We start from the raw sequence: 23122 nt of genomic DNA, 5'->3' as shown, positions 1-23122 counted from the left end.
AGGCTTCATGAGGCTCCAAGGCTTTGAAACCTATGATACATTTTTAAAAATCCATCTATCTATTTACCTACCTACCTACCTATCTATTCATCCATCCATCAATCACCCATCCATCATCCATCCATCATACATTTCTTTTCACACAAGTGGCATTCCAGGAAATATAAGCACATTAATGAGCAATATGGTCAATATAGGAAGAGGAGAAATAATATTTGAATTCTTTAACCTAGTAAATTGACTCCTAGGAATGTATGCTACAGAAATAAACATCAGATTTCAATGTATAAATGCTCACAACAATATTAAAGAGCAAAAATTAAAACCACCCAAGTAAAACTTTGAAACATTCTTGTGTATCAACATGCGAGAAGATTATGCAAGAAATGAAATATTTATAAAGGCTATATAGAAATGTGGAAACATAACATGGAGTAATAAAGAATTCTGGTTTTCATCCAGCTGATCCAGGTTTGATGTCAGTTATAGGGACACGGATTTAAGGACATATAAGGTTCATGAGGGCAAGGATCCTTCATTTGGTCACTAAAGTATTCCAAATTTAAAAGTGTCTGGTGCATAACATATGTCCATAAATGTATTATAACATTTTATAGTAATATATTTAATATTCTCTATATACCCATTTCTTGCAATGGGGATCTCAGAAAATGTTTACATGCCTCTAAAAATGAATGTAAGAGATAAATTATATTAGCAAGTTTTTTGTCAATCTTCTACATTCCTGCATATACACTGAGTGGCCAGATTATTATGACCACCCCATCAGTACTTCGTTGGGCCACCTTTTGCCTTCAATACTGCGGTGATTCTTCTTGGCATTGACTCCACGAGATGTTGAAAGGTGATGCGAGGAATCTGACACCATGCCTGATGAATAGCACTGTCCAGTTCTGTGAGATTTGATGGTTGTGGAAGCAGCTGCCTGATGGCTCTTTTAACTTCATCCCACAAATGCTCAATTGGATTGAGATCTGGTGATTGTGGGGGCCACCTAAGCAAGGTAAAGTCTCCCTCATGTTCTTGAAACCACTCCTGCACAATACGAGCACCGTGGCATGCGCATTGTCTTGTTGGAAGAAGCCATCTCCAGTGGGATATGCTATCAACATGATAGGATGAACAATACTTAGGTATGTTGTGCTATTCAGACGTTGTTCCTCACGAATTAAAGGGCCCAAATCATGCCAGGAAAACATGCCCCAAACCATAACACTGCCTCCACCAGATTGAAGGGTTGTACTCATGCATGTGGGGTGCATGCTTTCCTGCTGTTTCTGCCAAATTCTCACTCTGCTATATGCATGATGCAACTGGAAACGTGATTCATCAGACCACATGAATTTTTTCCAATGCTTGACTGTCCAATCCTTGTGTTCCTGTGTGAATTGGAGACGTTTTATCTTGGTAACTGCAGACAGCAAAGGTGTTAGAACAGGCCTTCAGCTTCCATATCCCATACAATGCAGTGTAAGGCTAATTTGCCTACAAACGTCAGGTGGTCATAATAATCTAGCCACTCAGTATATATTTACTGCATAAAATAAAGAGGAATTTCCTAAAGCCAAATTTCTGTTTTAAGGAAGAAATGGTTTTCATTGATGAATCCACACACCTCAGCCCTAAAATATAAATCAATTTTATAATTCTAAAGGATAACTACATGAGTGTCATACAAGTAATATTTTCTGGAATGTGATGACTATATATGGCCCAATCTCACTGCCTCCATTATGCCCTTGAAATATCCTTCCATTACACCAGGAGTATGAAAACATACAGTTAAAGCTTTATGCTATCTGTTTATAATTCTGAGGTTAAGTTTATTCCCATACCACACAGACTCACCTTAGTGCTTTTATGGTAAATAATTTACACTCGAAATGCTGCCTCATGAAACCGGGGTTAGGGAAATTGTTATTTAAGCAAACACAATCGATCCCAAATCATTTTAAATTTCCTGCACTGTGATTTATCTTACAGCAAGGATTGGTGAGGAGCAGATGAGCTCAAGAAGTCAATGGCGTGACTATTATGAACTTGTAGGCTCTTCTTCCCCTCCCTAATTATTAATGAGGCCGCCTTGCCAAAGCACACCCACCCCTCAAACTCCCTTTCTCCTTTTCCATCCTTGCTACTTCTGACTTTGCCTTTTGTGTTTTCATTCCTAATTTCCCCAAACCCAAAAGGAAATCCAAATTTCCTTTCAACAAAGAAAATCAATACCAACTTTCTTCGATATATGATTTTTAAAGAGAAATAAAAGCCTTCACATGAGAGTCTCACTCTCATGTTTCCATGTGATCTGAAAAGAGGGGAAATGGCAACACTACCAGGAAGATTTTAAGCAGGCACCTGGAGGGCAGAGAGAGGGAGCAAGTTCCTGGCAGAGAGAGACGCAGTGATGAGTAATTTGCCACAGTCCTAAATTTGCTCATATATTGGACAGTATAAATAATTCTCATGAAAAATACTTCTTGCAATAAAATGAGAGATCCTACTTGAAAACTGCCATATAAACTAAGCGTCACTATATGACTTTCCAAGAGAAGCCAAGATATCAACAAGGCACTGGCCTAAGAGATCTTCATCCTGATGGGGTTTCTCCTCCACACGGTCCCACCCCCGCAATCTCTCTCTTGCTTGTAAAAACTGAACGTATTTGTTCTTCCAAGAAGTAGACTGCATCAAATATCATGTTACCAGAGTTGTCATTCAGCAATGCTTTCCATTCCATCCCGAGTCTACGGATCACAAACCAGTCTTAGGCTGGAACAGCCTTGCCCACAGTGATGAGCAGAGTTGGCATGTACCAAAGTGTGTTGGTGGAAGAAAAAAAGCTTTTGCGTCCATTACCAGGGGCTGGAGGAGATAACACTTAAGGCTAAATTCACTTATTATAAGTGTGATTGGGAGGTGTGCATGTGACCCAGATGCTTTTACATCAGTGTAGTTCGGAGAAAATCAGAGTGGTGTCTTCATCCAGGACAGATGGCAGAATTACAACTTAGTTGAGGTTTTCCTTGTTTCTTTTGTTTTTAAATTGCTATATTGGGGGGTAGTACTTGCTTTCGGGAAGCTAGCAAGGGAAAGAAGAAGGAATGAGAGACGGGAAGAATCTAGACTCTCCCAGAGGCCGCCTCACAGAGCCTCCAGGCCAGCTTTCACAAGAAAGCAGGCGGCAGAAAGTGATCATAAAAGAAACAAAAACTCTTAAAGCAAGTGTGGGTCTAGTTTCCTTTTACATATTTTATCTCCCACTTCATAAATATTAACTCTGTCCTCCAGAGCACTGTGTCAAATATGAAAAATAAAAATAAAGAATGTCCTTAGGCTATGCAATTATTTTTTATGAGGATGGACCCATCGGGTGACTGAAAATCAAGGGGTCCACCTACAATTAACACGATCAATGACGAGCACAGCTTGGGATGAATTCCTGTCTATGTGTGCCACAAGACAAGCCACTGGCACTGGAAAGCAGTGTCTGCCAGAGTGGCTCGCTCCTTGAGTCCACCCCACTGACTTTGGAGTGGGATGCTGAACCACCAGGCCATGTCAATCTTTTAGTCTTCTGATCATATGCTGTTGAGTCATATCTGGGGGCTCAGCATTGAGAACTTCATGTGTTTTGACAATAGCAGGGCATCAGAATTAAGCACTATTTTTTATTTTTATTTATTTTTATTGTTGAAAGTATTACAAATATCCGCTTTGTTTCAGCCCCCATCCCTCTGCCCCACCTTTGCCCCTTCCAAGCCTTTGCCACATTATTGTCTGTGTGCTTGGGCTATGCATATATGCATATAATTCCCCCGTTAATCTCTTTCCCCTTCCCTCCACCCTCATGGAGTAAGCACTATTAAGGCCTATAATAACCTCTTGGTCAATGGGCTTCTGGGCGAGTTCTCCCTTCTATTAGGATGAGAAAAGTTGACACTCTAAAAGCAAGTGTGGGTCTAGTTTCTTCCCCTAGCAGGGGAAAAAAGCTGCCATCTGAGGTGGCTGACCCCCAGGGGAAAACTAATCTAGTGATAAATGTTGCAATTGAATGAAGCAAAGAAATCATAAATTAAGTAAAAGGACAATATCCAAACAAGGGAAAATCATGGATTAAATACTAGAAATTCTTACTGAAATCCTTTGAAAATATACTAATCCAAAGTCCTAGGAAGTACAGTGGAGGAACCAATCCCAAATAGATGATCAATAAGGAGTTCCGTAAAGATGAGGAAAGAAAGTGGCAAGTCCGGCACATCAGTGCTCACATTCCAGCTCTGACATTTGGTGGCTGTGGGCTACTTATAGAGCCTGTTTCTTTGTCACTAAATACCCTCGATGCTACCTTCATCCCTGCCTCCTTCATCCCGGCCTCATCCATCATTACCCTCATCCCTACCTCAACTCGCCATGCAGACTAGGCAATGCTAGGTACCTCCTTGGAGAAGAGAGATCATAAAAGGCACAGCCCTACAGGTGCAAGTCTTGGCTGGCAGACTGTCGTCTTCTCTGTAGGAATATAATGATCCCCCTGTCCCCAGCTGGATCCAGCCTGGAAGAGGCTGTCCAGCCAGAGATCAGTGCCTAGGACAGCCTGCGGCTCCCACTCACTTCCTCAGGCCTGCGGGCGGTGCACAGCTGTCTATCTGCACAGCCCTGCCCATCCTAAAGTCTTCTTTAAAAAATGAATGGGACCGTGTGTGTGGAGTTCCCTACTTAAAAGAATATTGAAGCTAATTTGTAACTAGAAAAGCATAGTCATTAACTGCAAAAGGAATGTAATGATCCCGGGGGCCCTATAGTTGGTAGGTGCTCTACAAATAGTAGCTATTATCACCCTGAATTTTTCCTTTATAGTTTTGAACTCAAAAGTTTCTTTCAATCAGTAACATGCATTGGCACAAGAATCCAGACCGGCCTTAAAATTTCACTAACATTGCCACACACTCACCACTCAGTCAGACAAACTACTTCTATGGAATCTGTAATGACATAATTGAAACCGGGTTTACATTTATTTAAATAGTATAGTTTTGATGGAATGAAAATATTTTAGTAAGCGACACAACATATGTTTGAGGAAATTTTACAGTGGTCTCCCCTGCCCCATCGATTTCCTCACTTACCTATAAGAGCACCGTTTGGAAATGAAAAAGAGAGAGAGAGAAAGTGGGGGAGGTGTGTTAAGTTTCAGTTCTGCACAATGGCACCTTTAACAAACCTGCCAGCTAGTCAAAAACTAAATAGGCAGGTTTGAAAAAGTCTTTACTATTGCCAGTTAATATTCACAGGGCTCTGGGGGAACAAGAACTTTCAATGACTCAATATTTATAAATGCTACTGTTGTCCCCCAAACATGGGTCTTAGATTCCTGAGGGATACTGGGAGCTTTTGCCATAATAAAGCTGAGGGTATGTGAGTTTTAAATGGGGAGAGGAGGAGTTAGGAAAACAAAATTAAACACATATAAATGAGCACTTGGTGGTCCTGAATTTGAATACCACTTGAATATGATTGGGAAACCCAATCTGTCTGGGTTATTTCACTTTATTTTACCAATGTGTTCAACATAAAGAAAGCATTCTAAATACACAACACTGCTGGCCGACAAGCTTTTTGTCTTTTCATTTGAAATGTTGCTACTTTACATCTACCAGTGCCAAGAAAGCAAACTTCCAATGTGGGTTAGCCGAGTTTGTGTTTACAACTCTGATGGTGTAATCGAAACTCCAAATGCTTAAGAAACAATAACATGAGTGAGGTGAAGTCAACTCTCAATTAAAAGTCAGTGTTTCCATTACCCACTCTAACAGTATTTTCAGGATTTTATATAACTTGATCATTAAAAAATGCTCTCGGCTGAAAACCTGGTCTGTGTCAATTTTGGACCAACCTAGTTTGCAAAGCTCTGAAGTCTGTTTGCCCTTCTCTTTTATCCATGTTCAAGAACGCATTACCTTTAAATGCCGCACATGAAACTAACCCAAAAAAATCTCTAACACCCAATGAGCCAATGCTGTTGCATGCATCACTCGTTTTTCAGAAGAAATTTATGACTTCTGTAAACCCACTTTCAAGGTGCTTATGGCTGGAAGTAAAGAGCTCAAATTCCTTTTCAAACTCAATCTTTAGCACATCCCTTCTCTCTCAGTTACTTCACCAGGAATACCAAAATTTCAAATTGGAATGTTAACTTTTGTAGAAATAAACTTCAAATTGGAATCTAACCTGGTAGAAATAAAGTTTCTCTCATGACTTTATTAGATTGGTTCTTCATGGAACCAATGAAGAAAGAAAGAAAGGTAGGACAATACATTCGTTCCGGACATGTTCAAGTGATACTGCATGAAGAGTGACAATAGAGGGCCATGGTGCATGAACCAAAATACCTCTGAGACAGGCATGAAAATGCATTGATATGTAGAAGCCCAAATATTTGGGCTGTGAGGTTAGAAGAGGAAGATCTAACTCCCCAAGATTAAGTTGCAAGGAATGCCTAGGAAGAGGCATGTCAGGAGGTTAGCTCTGACTGCACCTGAGATGCCTACACCTTCGCCACTGAGAAATACAGACTTCTTCATGATATTAATGTAGGACCCATCCAGAGTAGCTACGTAATTTGAATCCTTGCCTGGGATGAAGAAGATAAAGCAAGAACTATGTGTGTGTGTGTGTGTTAAAGTTTGTATGTCTTTCTGTCTGTCTAGACCCTATAGGGGAGAACTTATACAGGGTAAATACATTTATAAAGGTAAGAAAGGGAACATTGTTTTAATATTACTTAATAGAGGCCCGATGCTGTTGGCACCGGCTTCCCTCTGGCACCCAGGACCCGGGCTTCCCTCTGGCCACCAGCAGGCACCAGGGACCCAGGTTTCCCTCGCAGCCCCGGTTTTGCCCAGAAGGTCGTCTAAAAGGACGCCCAGAAGGACGTCTGGTCTAATTAGCATATTACACTTTTATTATTATAGATTCCTTTTTTTATTTTGACTCTTGTAGAATTGTGGAAAATCATCATTTTGAATAACAATATAAATACCTAGTCTCTCTGAATCAGAAGAAATTATGAATTTCACTTCCTAATATAGAAACTGCCAGTAAATCCTTTCTACAATATCACTCAGCACCTAAAATTATTTGTAAAAGCAGGCAAAATATATATTTATAAACTCAAATGTTAAAAATCTGATTATTTGAAATATACCTGTGATTCAATACTTCACAGTATTTAATGAGATGAGGAACTCATTATTTGTGAACTAGCCTTTCATTCAAAATTCTTCCTTATAGTTCTGGGAACGACTTATTAAGAGACTAGAGGCCAGTGCACAAATTCGTGCACGGGTCGGGTCCCTTGGCATGGCCTGCGGGGATTGGGCCAAAACCGGAAGGCCAATGCCGCCTGCCGCTCCTGCTTGCTGCTCCAGCTCATCCTGGCCTCACTGTGCCTGCCGCGGGCTCGTACCCAGTCAGTCCTGATTGGGAGAGGCTCTCACCACCACAGCGGCGCTCGCCAGCCGTGAGCCCTGCGTCTGGCGCCCGTTCTGAGGGGGTTGAGGGTAGGGCCGGGATGCGATTGGCCCTCCAGGCAGGCGGTGGGATGCCCTTGCCAGCCTGGGATCTGGATCTGTCCCACTGAAGTTCACACCGGTTGTCAGGAGCAACCTGGCAGCCGCTTTTATATCATTTCTTCCTTGCGCAGGGTCTAGGTAGGGGAAGTAGCCGGCGTGCCTGAGGATGACTTCCAGGAGGCCAACAGCACTGTTGGGATCGTGCCGGCAGCGCTGGTCCATCAGTGCCTGGCCCGTTCTCTGGAGATTGGACCTGTAGGACTACTGAGGGAGTGAGTGGCTGCCACTGGGCTGTTGGGCTGCCAGGACGGGTCGGTCAGCTGAGTGGCACTCCTGCTATGGGAGCTCACTGACCACCAGGGGGCAGCTCCTGCATTGAGTGTCTGCCCCCTGGTGGTCAGTGCACATCATAGCAACTGGTTGACCAGTCATTTGGTTGTTTGGTCTTCAGTCCTTCGGTTGCTTAGGCTTTTATATATATATAGATAGATATGCAAATGATTTTTGAATGAGAAACAGTACAAAATACCCCTGATATCATTTCTACTAAGTCCAAAATGATTTGAAATTGGCCAAATGTAATAAATACTCTTATCACTGCAAGTTCTATGTTTGTTTAAACATTGTATTTTATAAAGTTTTTAATAATAAAGTGACTTCTACTAAATATTAAAAAACCACATCTTAATAATGGAATATTATTTAGCCTTGAAAAGGAATGAAGAACTGAAAAATGTTACAACATAGATAAACCTTGAAAACATTATGCTTAGAGATAGAAGCCAGACACAAAAATATCACATGGTGTGTAATTCTATGTACATAAAATGTCTAGAAGAGGAAAATCTAATAGAAGAAGAAAGGAAATTGGTGGTTACCTAGGGATGGGTCAAGAGGGAATGGGGAGTAACTGTTCATGGGCACATGGTATCTTTTTGGAGTGATGAAAGTGTTCTAGGCCCTAACCGGTTTGGCTCAGTGGATAGAGCATCAGCCTGTGGACTGAAGGGTCCCGGGTTCGATTCTGGTCAAGGGCATGTACCTTGGTTGCGGGCACATCCCCAGTAGGGGGTGTGCAGGAGGCAGCTGATCGATGTTTCTCTCTCTCATCAATGTTTCTGGCTCTCTCTCCCTCTCCCCTCCTCTCTGTAAAAAATCAATAAAATATATTTTTTAAAAAAAGCAAGTGTTCTAGAATTAGATAGTGGTGATTATTGCACAACCTATAAACCATTGAATTGCATTATTTAAATGGATGAATTTTATGTTATATAAGTTATATTTCAATTTTTTAAATAATAACCAGATCTTAAATAAAAAAAAAAAAACTCTGAACTCAATAAAATGGCCAAAATGAATACAAACTTTAGCTCTCTCAAGTTATCCAGTGAGAGTTACTCAATAGTTTATAAGTATGGTTTTACTAAAGAATCTCTCACTATGTATATGTTAATACTCTTTAATTTGTAAAGAATTTTGACCTTATTTTACAGGGAAGCATAGATTTACTTCAAATTACTTATATTTGCACTTAGGAAGATCAGGAAATTTCACACTCAGAAATGATTTCTTCAAAGAAAAACTGACAATTGAAAACTTATTATAGTCTATTTCAATTATCTCAGGGTTTCTTGAGGCTTAACTTAAAACATTCCAACTATTTGAAGTGATTTTTTTTTTCAAACCACAATCATACATCCTTCAAAAACTGTAGTAGAATTGAACTGATGGCCAGTTGATTTTGGAAAGATGATACTATTTAGATAAAGTGCATATGTGTTCAATTTTTATGATCACCACTTCAAAATATAATGCATATAAGACATTATTTTCCTGTAAATAGAAACAAAGAACTCTCAATTTGAAAGAGAAACTATATGTCATTACATTTTTCCCATAAAGACATATAAAATAGTTTTTAGCTCTAACCGGTTTGGCTCAGTGGATAGAGCGTCGGCCTGTGGACTGAAGGGTCCCAGGTTTGATTCCAGTCAAGGGCATGTACCTTGGTTGCGGGCACATCCCCAATAGGAGGTGTGCAGGAGGCAGCTGATCAATGTTTCTCTCTCATCGATGTTTCTAACTCTCTATCCCTCTCCCTTCCTCTCTGTAAAAAATCAATAAAATATATTTTTAAAAAATTAAAAAATAAAATCTTTTTTATACTATGCTTCAGAATAGGATTTAGGTCACTAAATGGTATAATGGTATTCTACTTTTACATATTCTTATTTATCATGTTAGAAACTATACATGTCTTGTCTCATTAGCTGTACTGTGAGCTCCAAGGACTATATGTAAATGCTGATTTTTTGGGATTATGCCCAATGATAATGTCTTACGTACAGATAGGGGTCTAATATCTAATATACATTGAAGATTCATTTAATTAAGTTGCTAGTATTACCCAGTTCTCCATGACAAAGTGTCTCTATATGTATATATAATACTTAGGATTGCCAAATGACCAAAAATTGTCATGAATTTGATCATATAATTATTACATAGATTTCTATCAGAGTTAGGACACATAGCTTTATTATGCACTTTCATAATCCAAAATACATTAGTACTCACAGTTGTAACCAGGTGCAATATGGTGTTGAGCTTCGAGGCTAGCCAACGTGATGTGAAAAATGATGTGCAGTATCAGGAAGGAAAGACTGGTGAAGCACAGAGACTTTAACAACCGTCCCGTGTGTCCTAGGGGACAAAAGCACAGAGATTTTGAGAGAACTTAAGATGAAAGACACTCATGCTCACCTTTGTACAGTTCCACATAAAACATGTTTCTATATAATCTATTATGTAAACTGACTCAAAGTATACAAGTGTAACAATTACCCCTTAACTATTAGTCTAAAGATAAAAGCCATCTTATTTCCTTTGAAAAAAATTACAATTAACATTGATTAAAAATTCAATGTAAAAGAAACATGCTTTTCTATTATCATGATATTTTACCTCAAAAATGAAACCACAAAAACCCCCTAGCCCAGAAAATTATATAAGAGAGTTCTGCCATCTTTGAAGAAACATATAATCCCTATCTAATAAAGATAGTTTCAGAGAGTAGGAAAAAAGGCAAGTTTCCTAAAATATTTACAAAGATAGATTATTTAGGTTTAAAATTAATATTAATTTTAAACCTAAATAAGTCTAGAAAAGAAAGAAAATTATAAGGCCATTTTACTTATAAATATAGCCACAAATTATTAAAAAAAAAGATATTTTCTAACAAACTGAAACAGCACAGATAGTGATCAAAGACACTTGATATGCATTCCACTTAATATATCACTGGGTATACTGGTCAATGTTATAAGGTAAGAAAAACACAAAGAGTTGAAATAACTAGAATTATTTGCAGATAAAATGATCAAATGGAATTACTTTTAGATACTATTATCTGTATAGAAATGTCAACTAAATCTACTGCCAATACAAGAAAATGATTCAGACACAAGATCATCTTACAGAAATCAATACAGCCCCTCTACATTAACAATAATCAAATAAAAGACAAATATACAACTTAAATTAGCAACAAAAACTGTATTGTAATGATTTTATCAATGTGTCAGTTGGTGAGGCTACAGTCCCCAGTTATTTAATCAAATACTAATCTAGATGTTGGTGTAAGTTTACATATGTGCTAAAAGTCCATAATCAACTGACTTTTTTCACAAATTTTATTTTTATTTTTTATTTTTTTTTTTATTGCTGACAGAAACCTGCCCTATAAATTTTGGACTTTCTTAGCCAGTTACATAGTCAATAGTGTAAGCCAATTCCTATAGGTTGAACCCTAACTAATACAATTATCTCAAAATCAACCTTAATAAAGAAGACACAAGACCTTTATGGATAAAACTATAAAAATCAATAGTAAAACAAATAAGAATACCTGAGTAAATAAAGAGATTTGTCATATTCATGAATCAGATGACTTAATATGATAAAAATGTCAATTCTTTCCAAATTTGAATTTACAAATTCAATGTAATTTCAATTAAATAGGTATAGAAATTTTCAGGCCTTCAACAAATGTATTTAAAAATACATATGAAAAGATTTTTTGAAAAAGTCAACAACCTTATTTAAAATATATCTCTGGAAGAATAAAAGTTTATGGATTGCTAGGTCAATTATAAAATTTTGAGAAATAAGACCAAAAGTGGGTGAGGTTTGTGTGTCTTAACAAACATTAAGGTGTGTTATAAACCCATAAGTTAAAACTAAAACAGACAAACAAACAAATAGGAACTTTGATTCTTTATGGAGAAGGAAGAAAAGTCAAATGGAATATCATATAGAGCTCAGTAAAAAACTATATGAATTTGATAAATATCAAACGTTACTCCTTAAATCAAGAGGAAAGAGGAGGCTACCCAGCAAATGAAAAATTGGTTCAATAAACACAGAAAAAATGCTGGGTCCCTGCCGCAGAGGTGATCTCCATATGAATAAAGACCTAAATATGAAAAGTAAAATTCTAAATTAATAGATGAAAATATGGGATAACTTTGTGCTGTTTCTGTGAAGATTGCCTTATAAAACAAGACCTAACAACATAAACTATAAAGCAGAGAGAGAGAGAGAGAGAGAGAGAAAGAGAGAGAGAGAGAGAGAGAGAGTTCTAACTGCATTAATATTAAGATTCAACAAATGCCACCATAAATAAAATTTACACACAAATGATTAGTTGGCTCATCCAAGATGTACAAGAAATTAATATCTAGAATGGCTAAAGAATGTCTGCATGTTAACAAGAAGAAGGATATACTACCAAATTACTTGATATACAAAAACCAGGAAAATATGACTCATTCTCAAGAGAAAAGACAATACAGTTAACCTTAAAATTACCCAGATGTTGGAATATTTGAAAATAATTTAAAATATCCATTACAACCACACTCCCTGAAGTAAAGGTAAATGAGCTTAAAAGGAATAGAAAAATCAAAGCTGTCAATGGAGAAATAGAAAGTATTTTAGATCTGAAAAATTACAGTATCTGAAATTTTAAAATTTACCTGATTGACTCAATAGTAGACTAGAGATAACAAGTGAAAGAGTCAGTAAACTTGAAGAGATTAATAGAAGTTATCCAGTATGAATAACAGAGAGCAAAATATTGAAATAAAAATTAATAAGCTCTCAGGAATCTGAGGATCAAAAGGCCTATCTTTTGTCACTAGAATTATCAAAGGAAAAAAGAAAGACTGGTGCAAAAAAATATGGAATTATAGCTAAAATGTCCCCAAATTTGGTGAAGACATTATTTACCATTAAATAAGCTTAGCAAACACCAAATAAGATGAACTCAAAGAAACTATTCCAAGACACATAATAACTAAAGGAAAGCAAAGGTAAAGAAAAACTCCTGAAAGCAGCAAGAGAAAAGTGTCACATAGATCCAGGAGGACAACTATTTGAATAGCCACATATTTTTTAACTACAAACTATGAAAACCAGGTTACAGTGGAACATCTTCTTTAAAGTTATGAAGGAAAAGAACTAAACTCAGAATTTTATAACCTGTGGAAACACTCTTCAAGAAGGAAGGCAGAAAAGACATTCTCAGTTGAAGGAAAACTAAAAGTATTTGTAACTAGGATATCTGCTCTAAACAAAATGCTAAAGTAGAGTAGTTTCTTCAGGCTGCAGGGGAATGGTACTAAAGGAAAACTTAGAAATGGATAAAAGATACTGTATACACACACACACACACACACACACACACACACACGCACACACACCCCTAATTACAGTCATGCTCTAATTAATTCATGGCATTTCCAGAAATGATCTCTATTTCTCTGGTTTCAGAAATATGTTGTGTGTACAGAAATAATTGAGGATATTATATTGCCCATTTGTTTTGAGTACTCACTCTTTTTTATACAAGAAATACAAATTATCCAAAGATATGTCACCTAATAATCACTCACAATTAGAAACATAAGAAAATGTGGCATATATTAAAAAGGATAAAAAAATATATGTGGTAACATCGAGATGATTTGCAAAAATTACCCAGATAGATTCATAAAACAGGCAATTTTGGCCAGAATGACCTGGTACCAAACTGTATATTTATACATTATTATTTGTTATTATTACAATGTCAAAGCAGAAGAAATTTAATATTAATGGAAATAATAAATACGGAAAGGAAGTACAGTTTAGTTTTTTCAATAAATTTTAACTAGGGTTTTATTCATATACTTTATTTGTAATATATTTCCTCAAATAGAGCTTGCAAAAATAAACTAATGTTGCTTCATAAACTGCATCTTTTCAATGCATAATGAGGTTAAATATAGACACTTTTTAGCTGGAAAGAGTGTGCTGGGACTTCAAAATAAACTAAGCAGTCGAGTTTTTAAGTGGACTATATGAAGTTGCTAATAGTAACTATTTGACTGAACAGAGGGGCATTTCATTAATATCAAACTCACACAAATGGAGAGAAAACATACACATCTACTGAGTCTATCTGAAATATCATTGAGGTGATCATTCCAGCACTCCTAAACACCCTTTTTTGCTAAAAAGTGAATCACAGAGAGGCTTCTGGGAGCACTACAAAAGCCAACGGAAGAATGGATGACAAGTTCATTTCCCCTAGAGTTCTTCCCACCTTCACAAATTGGACTAAAAACTTCCAGTGAATGTCTCCAAGTGAAACTTGGAATTCCCCACTGCAGCCCACCTCTTAATGCTCCCTTGCAAAAGCTCAATTTTCTATCCCCAATATTTTTATTGGCACATTATTGGAGCCAACGAAGTTTTTCTTTTTCCTTCTCCCCTTTTGGACCTATCGTTTATTACCTGTGCTTTAAGTGTTATTATTTAATAACTTTTAAAGTGTTGTAATCTCTTCTAAAAGGTTCCCCCATGATGAAACTGACACTACAATCAGAGAGAAAAATGGTGCCAGAGAGAAAAACGATGCTTTGGGTGTACAGAGGAATGGCAGCTCAGGGACAGGGTAAGAGGACATGAAGCTGCCCACCTCACAAGTGTCCACTCCAACCCCCCTTCTAAATTTATCATTCATGACCAGGTCTCATTTCTTCCTCAACACCATTGACCCAAAGGGACCTCGAATATTACATACTGTCTATGGCTGACACTAGGGAATATTTATCTTATAATGTTAGTTGCTGTCCTGGGTTGGGTTACCAGGAAACAGACTCTGCGATCAAGATTGGGGTGCAGGAAGTTATTGGGGAGAGCCTTCTGCCACAGCTCCAATATGTCCAGGTGGAAAGTGAGGGGGCAGGACTGAGTCAAGGGAGAAGCTGGCCAGGAATGCACTTGTAGGGATCCATCAATCGGTCCTTGGGGAGCTGTGGAGCCAGAATGGCCTTTTAGAGTCCTCTAGAATTGAGGCAAGGGGTCTGAGCTTGTACCCCACTCCCCTCATCACTGACCAGAAATTAGATGTTAGCTGTCTCTAGATATGGGTGCTACTTAGTCAATGCAACTTTCTAGAGTTAAAAACAATTTTGGCTGTAAGCAGCCTTAATTCAACAGCAAGACATCGCTCATAAGTGCCACAGTTATGGAGGGAGCTTGGGATGGCACCCCACAATCATTTTCTAGACTTTTATTGTTGTCAGCTAGAGCATAAACATCCTGCAGGCAGCTTAGCAGGTGCCTCGTGGCTAAATATTTATGGGACAAGAAGCAGGCTGAGGGCATGGAGCAGCCAGGACTTACAACTCCAGAAAATACTGGGGTCTGGGAATTCCAGGTGTAATTCTTATTTTTGTGGGACCTCTTTTGCTCTAAACATATAGAAATAATCGATAAAATATGAAGCAGATCACCAGGAAGACATACCAGACACCAGCATAAGATAAATACCTCTAGGGTCAGAAATGGAAGAGAAATGCAAAGCTGTCTGCAGGCTGGCCTTGAAGCAGGCAATGGAAGTCAAAGTTGGTTTTCTGGTGAGCATTTAATTACATGTTCAGTATAAATAAGGAGACAATTGTTAGGAAGACAGATTAAAACAAGGGTTTGGGTTACAAACCAAGCTTCACAGATTTTACAAGGATTCTGGAAAAGACTCTGCTCTTGACCACTTTATGATCTATGGTTTACAAGGAGCTGTATGCTTAGGGAGGAGGGAAAACTTAGATATGACCTACTGAGCAAGCTTAAATAGGCAACATCATCAAAGGACAAATCTCTGAACCACTAGGATATGACTTTGTTCTCCACTGGGGTCCCACGTGTCCAGGTGGGAATAACTGCAGAAGAATTATACAGAGAGATTAGCACAGGGTGTGGAGAAAGAGAACGATGGAATAAGAGCAAGGGAGAGGAGAGACTGAGAGAAAAAAATGTATTGTTCCAAACAAATCACAATTTAAAAAAAAAAAAACACACACATAAAGCTAGGAAAGATGATTGGTAAATGAATTCACCTAAAGTAAAAATGAAAATTATGAAACATACTAAAAATGACTTAAAACTAAGTTGCTTAAGGTCCTCATAATGATAAATAAATGATATCCTTAAAAGTAAACAAAAAAAGATTATTTTAAAATAGAAATAATACAGATGATACTAAAAAAGCAACTATAAGCCTTAGAAATTAAAATATAGCCATTTAATTACTAAAATAGATCAATAGATAAGTTAAACCTTAGATTGGTTAGAAACAAAGATAAGTTTAGTGAATTGGTTGACAGTAGGGAGGTCATGGAGAACTCAGCACAAACTAACCACAAAATCGGGAGCAGCAGTGGGAACACATGGGCAGTAGATTGAGAGAATATGACAAAGGCCATTAGAATTCCAGTTAACAGCATAGAGAGTGGAAGATATATTTGATGTACTGGGTGTAAGTGGGAGACAGCTTGTTAAAGACTTCATAGTCTCTAGCATAGAACAAGAACATATCGTACCCTTTATATCATACATGCTATTGAGAAGCAGAGAAGATGCCAGACGCATCATAAAGATGGTAAAAAACAGAAATTGGAAGTAACATTTTTATTTAAATTAATTAGGAACAATATATGTAAAAATATACTTGCACATGTGTGTATATAGGGTGGCAGAAGTCAAAGGCTTCAGCAAAATTGAAAATTCTAGGGCCTCTAGCTCCCAGGCCAGAGAGTAATCATTTCAGGCAAGAATACAATTCTGCCATTGTAGTGCAGAAGCAGTCCCGATGACGTGTAAACAAACCAGTAATGGCCCTGTCCCAGTAAAGCCTTATTTATGGACAGTGAAATTTGAATTTCAGGTAATTTTCATATGTCATGAAGTAATTCTGATATTTTTTAACCATTTAAATGAGCTCACAGCCCATACAAAAACAGTGGTGGGTACTGGCAGGTTTGGCCTATGGGCTGCAGTTTGCTGCCCCGGCCCTCGCTGAAGCAAGCACATTCGAAAGCAAAACGTTCGTAAGTATAGAGAAGCAGAAAGGATTGTGCTTTTATATTCAAGAAACTTCCTAGTGGGCCTTCCACGGATCCCACGCTGTCTGAGGGCCATTCCCCATTTATGGAGCCTAAACAAAGCGGGGTGCTGACTCCTTCACACCAGCTCATGAACACTGGCTCTACTCTTCGCGCTCACATGGCTCTGTTCCCTGAAAAAGACCTCTCCAACACTTACTTTCTCTATTTCACCATTTCCAAAAAGGAAGCAGGCCAAAAATCAGAACTTGAGTAGTAAAAGCTATGCCTACCTCTTAATATTATGAAGTAGTTGTTTTGTTGTGATGTTTTATTAGAGGAAAAAATATCCAGGTAGAACTTAATACACATCAAACCATGCATAAATGACACCATTATAATAGCCTGGTTATTAAATAACAGGAGAGGAATAAAGGAAAGACTAGACAATATAGACATGCCATTTATACAGCTTTGCGAGAAAGCTGCAGTTAACATTCTCCAAGTCTGGACCATAGACGCATGCTTAGTAAGGTCTGGGTGGTGTGTGTGGAAAGTGCTTAACAGTCAATCACACCTGGGAGCAAATCCATAGCCAGAATAGGCGTGGCTACTGCAAGGGAGAGAAACCTGAAGATTTAAACTCCTGGACAAAGGAACATTCTCTCTTGGTTCTCTCTCTTGCTGCTAGCTCCAGGCTCCTACAGTATTGCAGGGGGCGAGCTCCCCTGCACTCGCCCATGTGGCTCACGGCCATGTGGACTCCACACAATGGACTAATGGACTGTGGTTAGCCTAAGGCTGTACAAGACTCAGTTCCACCATGGAGAGGAAAATCTACTTCTAGACACTGGCCCTACTTATGGCTCTACTGGAACCCCAGCTGCACCTTTTTCAGGACTGGATTAAGGGACATGGGACTTTGCAACTCAAGAAATATAATTCCATGCCAATAAAAATCATTCATTCTCCCGTGAGGGACTCCAGAAGTTCTCATTCCAGCGGTACCCAAGAACCCCACTCCCACTATTGTCGGGGAAATTGGACCCACTGATTTCTCCAGCAACATAAATAAGTACACTTAAAATTTCCTGCTAAAGTTTTAACAGACAAACTATGGAAAAGAAGCCAGACTGAATACTTAATTTTAAGGCCCCAAATAAAATGTCTTTCCTTGCACATTCTCAATAGCCATCGATGGGTGGGTTTAGCTGAAAACAGGACAATACAAATATCCAATGCGACATAAAGAATTGTCTTTAGTAGTTTCAATGAACTAACCAGTCCCACACAAACAGAGGAAGGCATTTCCAAGTGCAGTGGGCACTGGGGCTTCCTCACTGAATGGCCAATGCCTTTGCATGAGGTCAAGGGCAGCCTCCAGCAAGTATAGATTCAAACCCAGGAGACAAAAGGTTGCGTGGCTCACTGCAGAGCCAGCCATCCCAGTGATGAGTCTGGTCCCTGTCCTTCCATTTCTTCCTTCTGAGGGCAGGACGGCACTGGGAGGCTGAATGGTGAGAGAGGTTTGAGAATGGGTATGGTATTTACCAGAGCACCGGGAAAAGTTTTCATGTAAAAGTGAAAGCCCTGAATTGGGGCTTCTTGCCAATTCAGTAGACAAACTATAACACGAAGGAAAGAGATAGTCGCTATTTTGTGTTGCTTTTATTGTTTTTTTAAACCATGTTATGATTTCTGCAACTTGATCCTAAACAACTCACGGTTCCCATGGTTTCCTGCCAAGGCCCGAGCGGAGTGGGGTGTGAGTGTGGCTTGTGCCCTGCAGAACCCTCTGACTGCAGACCTTCCTGCAGGGATGGATGTTTTGCCCTTGCCCCTGTGAGTTAGTTCTCAGGGATCTGAATCTGACACACGGGAGGAGCTGTTGGTAGTGTCACCCCAGCACTGGGAGTGAGGGGCCAGCCACAGCTCCCTGGTTCCCTTTGTAAGGAAATCCTGCAAATGTCAGAGGAAAACAAAAAGAGAGAAGAACTAACTTAGACAGCTACTGGATTTGGCTTGGAAATGCCCCACTCCACCACGGGGTCTGATATTTCACAACTTTCTCTGACTGCGTTGGCCCTCCCCCATATTTATCTTCAAACAGACCACAGAGCAATTCCTCTAGATCGGGAGTAGCCATTTGGTAATAATAAGCCTTATTTTTTAGACAATTCAAAATATCAGAGGTATAGTTTGATGTGCATACATTTATTTTCAGCCTAGTTGCCTTAGGGAGTTGAGTTAGAGAAGCTTTAGAAAGGAGAAAACACAAAATGAACAAATAATACTCAAGAGAAAATTTGCTCTCCTGATCAAGCTGTCAGAATCAGAAGGTAAAATTTTTTAAAGACATGTTGAGGTGAATGAATCTCATTTATGTGAACTTCAGCTATCTTAATAATGGATTGTTCAAGAAAGGAAAACACGCTCTTCTGAAATTCCTGTCCCTGAACTTGCCGCTTTCAACACACGGTTTTGTCAGAGGAGAATCCTGGCCAACACATTGCTCCGAATAATTGTCGTGCGCACTTCCTAACGTTGACCAGACTGTAAGTTTCTTGAAGGTAGGAGCCAAGTATCACACCCCTCTAGACACTCCCAAGTGCCTCCCACAGCACTCTGCACATAAGAGACCCCATTAAGTGGTTACTGAACGGACATAATAAGAAATAAAAATCGCATAAATGAGAAAAGGTGGTTCTTGTGCACGGATCTCAATACATGTTGGCAGGAACTTTTCGCATCAAGCCAACAAGAAGTCCTCGTACTTCTTCTTATTTTACTAGGTCAGTTAGCCAAATTCTGCACCAAGGGACCTACAAGTGGTAATGAATGGGGGAAAACAATTAGGTTATTGAGTCCATTCCCTCCACGGGAGGCGTATTCCCCATGGAGCATTCTTCCAGCAATTAGCTTTAGATGCCTCCTGCACAGTTACCCTGCAATTCCTTTAGAACACAATGAATTTGACTCTGAAAAATGTCTACCCTACTACACTTCATGTTGTAGAACCCCACATAACTTTGCCTTTGTCTTTTTTTCCTTTCACTTCTGTTTTCAAGAAGTCTCGAGCTCTCCATTTTTGCAGTGTCAGGCAGGAACAGCTGTATAAAGAAGGAGTTTCTTCCTTCAGCTTTACATGGATGAAGCCACAGAACCGTGGGTGTTGGGGGTGTCACCACACACCTGAGAGAGGTGCTCATCAAAGGCAGGTGTGGGATAGGGACTGTCACGGCAAGCAGAGCCATCCATCCCAGTGATGAGTCTGGTCCCTGTCCTTCCACTGCTCACTACCTTCATCGAGCTTTTTTCACATCTGCTTTTCCTCCGGCAGGGGATGCCCAGCTTAGCTGGCCAGGACTGTCTTTCTGTCCTGCTAACTCATCAGGAGAGACTCTGTGTGCTATCTTGCTTTTTCCCACAGGGAACATGCACTAGGTTACTATGACTAACTGCCTTGTGACCTGCTGCGTTCATTCTCTCTAACCCGAGCTTCCTCCTCAGGCTGGGGGCCAGATGGGGCAGATGTCAGCCAGCACTGCCTTCTGTCTGTTGTTTGTGCTCACAAGCAACAGAGTGACTCATCTGCAAAGGGGGTCTTGGTAAAAGGCATCTGTTATCCTCAACTTCTCTCCCTAGAAAGAGCCTGGCAGATTTTTAGAACCCAGTCTTTTCATTAACTTTTCATCATGGCTACAAAGGTAATTTTTGTTTATCGGTGAAATTGTCAAGAAGACAATGCAATTTCTCTTTGTAGATTGTACATGCCCATCTCATTCCTTTTGCTCAGGTCTCAGATCAGATGTTCAGAACTTCCCTGGCCATCCAAGCTGACACAGACACCATGCTCCAGGTGCTCCTTATCATAGTATCCCGCTCTGTACACCTCACTATTTGCAATGACCTTATTTAGTAATTTCTTTCTTATTGCCTGTCTCTTTCAAATGGAAGCTTCATAAGGGCAAGGGGCCATTTTGTCCTGCGTGGTTATCACTGTATTCCCAATGCATAGGAAATTGCTTCTTAGATAGTTAGCACACAATAAATATTAGCTAAGTGAATAAAATGTAACAGTGAACCTAAAAGCCATATGGTAATGTTCAGCTGTTAGCACAGCCACGTGGAGAACACAATGTAAAAGCCTTCTTCTTCACCGGGACACTAGCATATGGCAGGGAAAGAAACAGGATGAACTTGTCTCCTCAGAGTTAAATTCACCTGGGATCAGCCTTGCCTACACACACCTACAACAGCCAAGTTCACAAATCTCTCCTTCCCATCATCTTCAAGTCCATTCATCCTCTTCCTTCCTTTATCTCTTACCCCCTTCTCTCTCTCTCTCTCTCTCTCTCTCTCTCTCTCTCTCTCTCTCTCTCTCTCTCTCTCCTCTCTCTCTCCCCTTCTCTCTCTCACCAAATCTTAAGATGCCTTCCTTTCAGCTGTATCTGTTACTTGACTCAAGGATATTCCTGGTATGAAGATCCTTCTCTCATAGTCTAAAATGACCTTAAAGCCTATTTCTTACGATCTTATCTTTTTTTCTTCTTCTCCATTTTAACCAGGACGTCTATCACTTAGAAGATAAAAATAGTGTGCTCAGAAATAAAATGGTAAATTGAATGCCCAGAGTAGTTATAATACACTAATTTATGAAGGGAAATTAATATATCTAGCCATAGGTTACACATTTTTAACATAAAAGCTTTAAGACACTTGTCTAGTCAGAATAAAGTGAAATGCATAAATATTTAGTAAAAAAATTAAATGCGTTTTGGAAAATGTTTGCATCTGTGAAGCCACATGACAAGATCTAGAACATTTACACCACCCACAATGTTCTTCGTGCCCTTTCCAGGCAATTCTCACTCCTGCTAGAGATATAAGAATCTCAATGAACTCCAAGCATAATAAGTTCAAAGAGAAATGACTCTGGGATACATCATAGTCAAACTACTGAAAGTCTAAAATAAAAAGAAAAAATTTTAAAGGAACTAGAGAAAACTAGCAGATAAACAGTGTCAATATTTATGACTGCCAGCATCAAAAACTTTGGAACCAGAAAATAATAGAATGACATTTATTATGCTGAGGGAACATTTTTTCAATCAAAAGTTCTATATCTAGTGAACCTATCCTTCAAAAAGGAAAGCAAACATAAAAACATTTTTAGACAAACAAAAATCAAGAGAATTCACAAACAACGAACTTGCACTATAAGGCCTGCTAAACTTCTTCACTAAATAGCAACTCAGGTCTACAGAATGGAATGAATGCAGGGATAGTAAATATCTGACTAAATGTAAACATCTGCTCCTCATCCCCACCAAGTGGGGTTAGGCAGCATCCCACTGGCTCCTGACTGCCTTCAAATATAGTAGCTCCCTCCTCACTTGGCAGGTGCAATGTGTATCTGACAAAGGGGCAATAGTGTATATACGGAGAAATACACAAACCTGGGACTCCTTCTGCCAACACTTTCCCATTAATCACTCAATGGGCATCAAACTCACTGAATTTAGAAATGTCCTCTTTAAAAAAAAAAAAAGAATCTTTTTGTGAGATCAACTTGAAGATTATGAATATTTTGGAGCCCTCCTGCTATGGACAATAATAAATCTCTCAGCCAATCAATTCAATAGGGAAATGAGCACAAAAACTTTTTCATCCTATATAATAAAGAGGTAATATGCAATTTGACCCTCACACCCTTGCACAATATGACCACCCCCATGTGGTAAAAGATGGCCACCACAAGATGGCCAGCTGGGGAGGGAAGTTAGGGGCGACCAGGCCAGTAAGGGAGGGCAGTTGGGGCGACCAGGCCTGCAGGGGAGGGCAGTTGGGGGTGACCAGGTCGGCAGGGGAGGGCAGTTGGGGGTGACCAGGCCAGCAGGGGAGGACAGTTGGGGGCGACCAGGCCAGCAGGGGAGGGCAGTTGGGGGTGACCAGGCCAGCAGGGGAGGGCAGTTGGGGGCGACCAGGCCGGCAGGGGAGGGCAATTGGGGTGATGGGACCAGCGGGGGAAAGGCAGTTGGGGGCAATCAGTCCAGCAGGGGAGCAGTTAGGCATCGATCAGGCTGTCAGGGGAGTGGTAGG

General features: G+C 39.4%; 1 protein-coding gene across 4 annotated transcripts in view; it reads right to left on the bottom strand.

The window, feature by feature from the left end:
* Window positions 1-23122, bottom strand: part of PIEZO2 (piezo type mechanosensitive ion channel component 2) — a 348935-nt gene that overhangs the window by 203815 nt on the left and 121998 nt on the right. For all 4 annotated transcript variants that reach the window (XM_080684987.1, XM_080684989.1, XM_080684988.1 and 1 more), the window contains exon 3: window positions 10170-10295. In XM_080684987.1, the coding sequence (XP_080541113.1) occupies window positions 10170-10295 (126 nt within the window). The remainder of the gene's footprint in view (window positions 1-10169; window positions 10296-23122) is intronic.

The sequence above is a fragment of the Plecotus auritus genome, assembly GCF_963455305.1.
Source record: "Plecotus auritus genome assembly, chromosome: 8".
NCBI classification, from domain to species: domain Eukaryota; kingdom Metazoa; phylum Chordata; class Mammalia; order Chiroptera; family Vespertilionidae; genus Plecotus; species Plecotus auritus.
The sequence above is the reverse complement of the archived record's forward strand: the minus strand, read 5'-3'. Positions and strand labels throughout refer to the sequence as shown.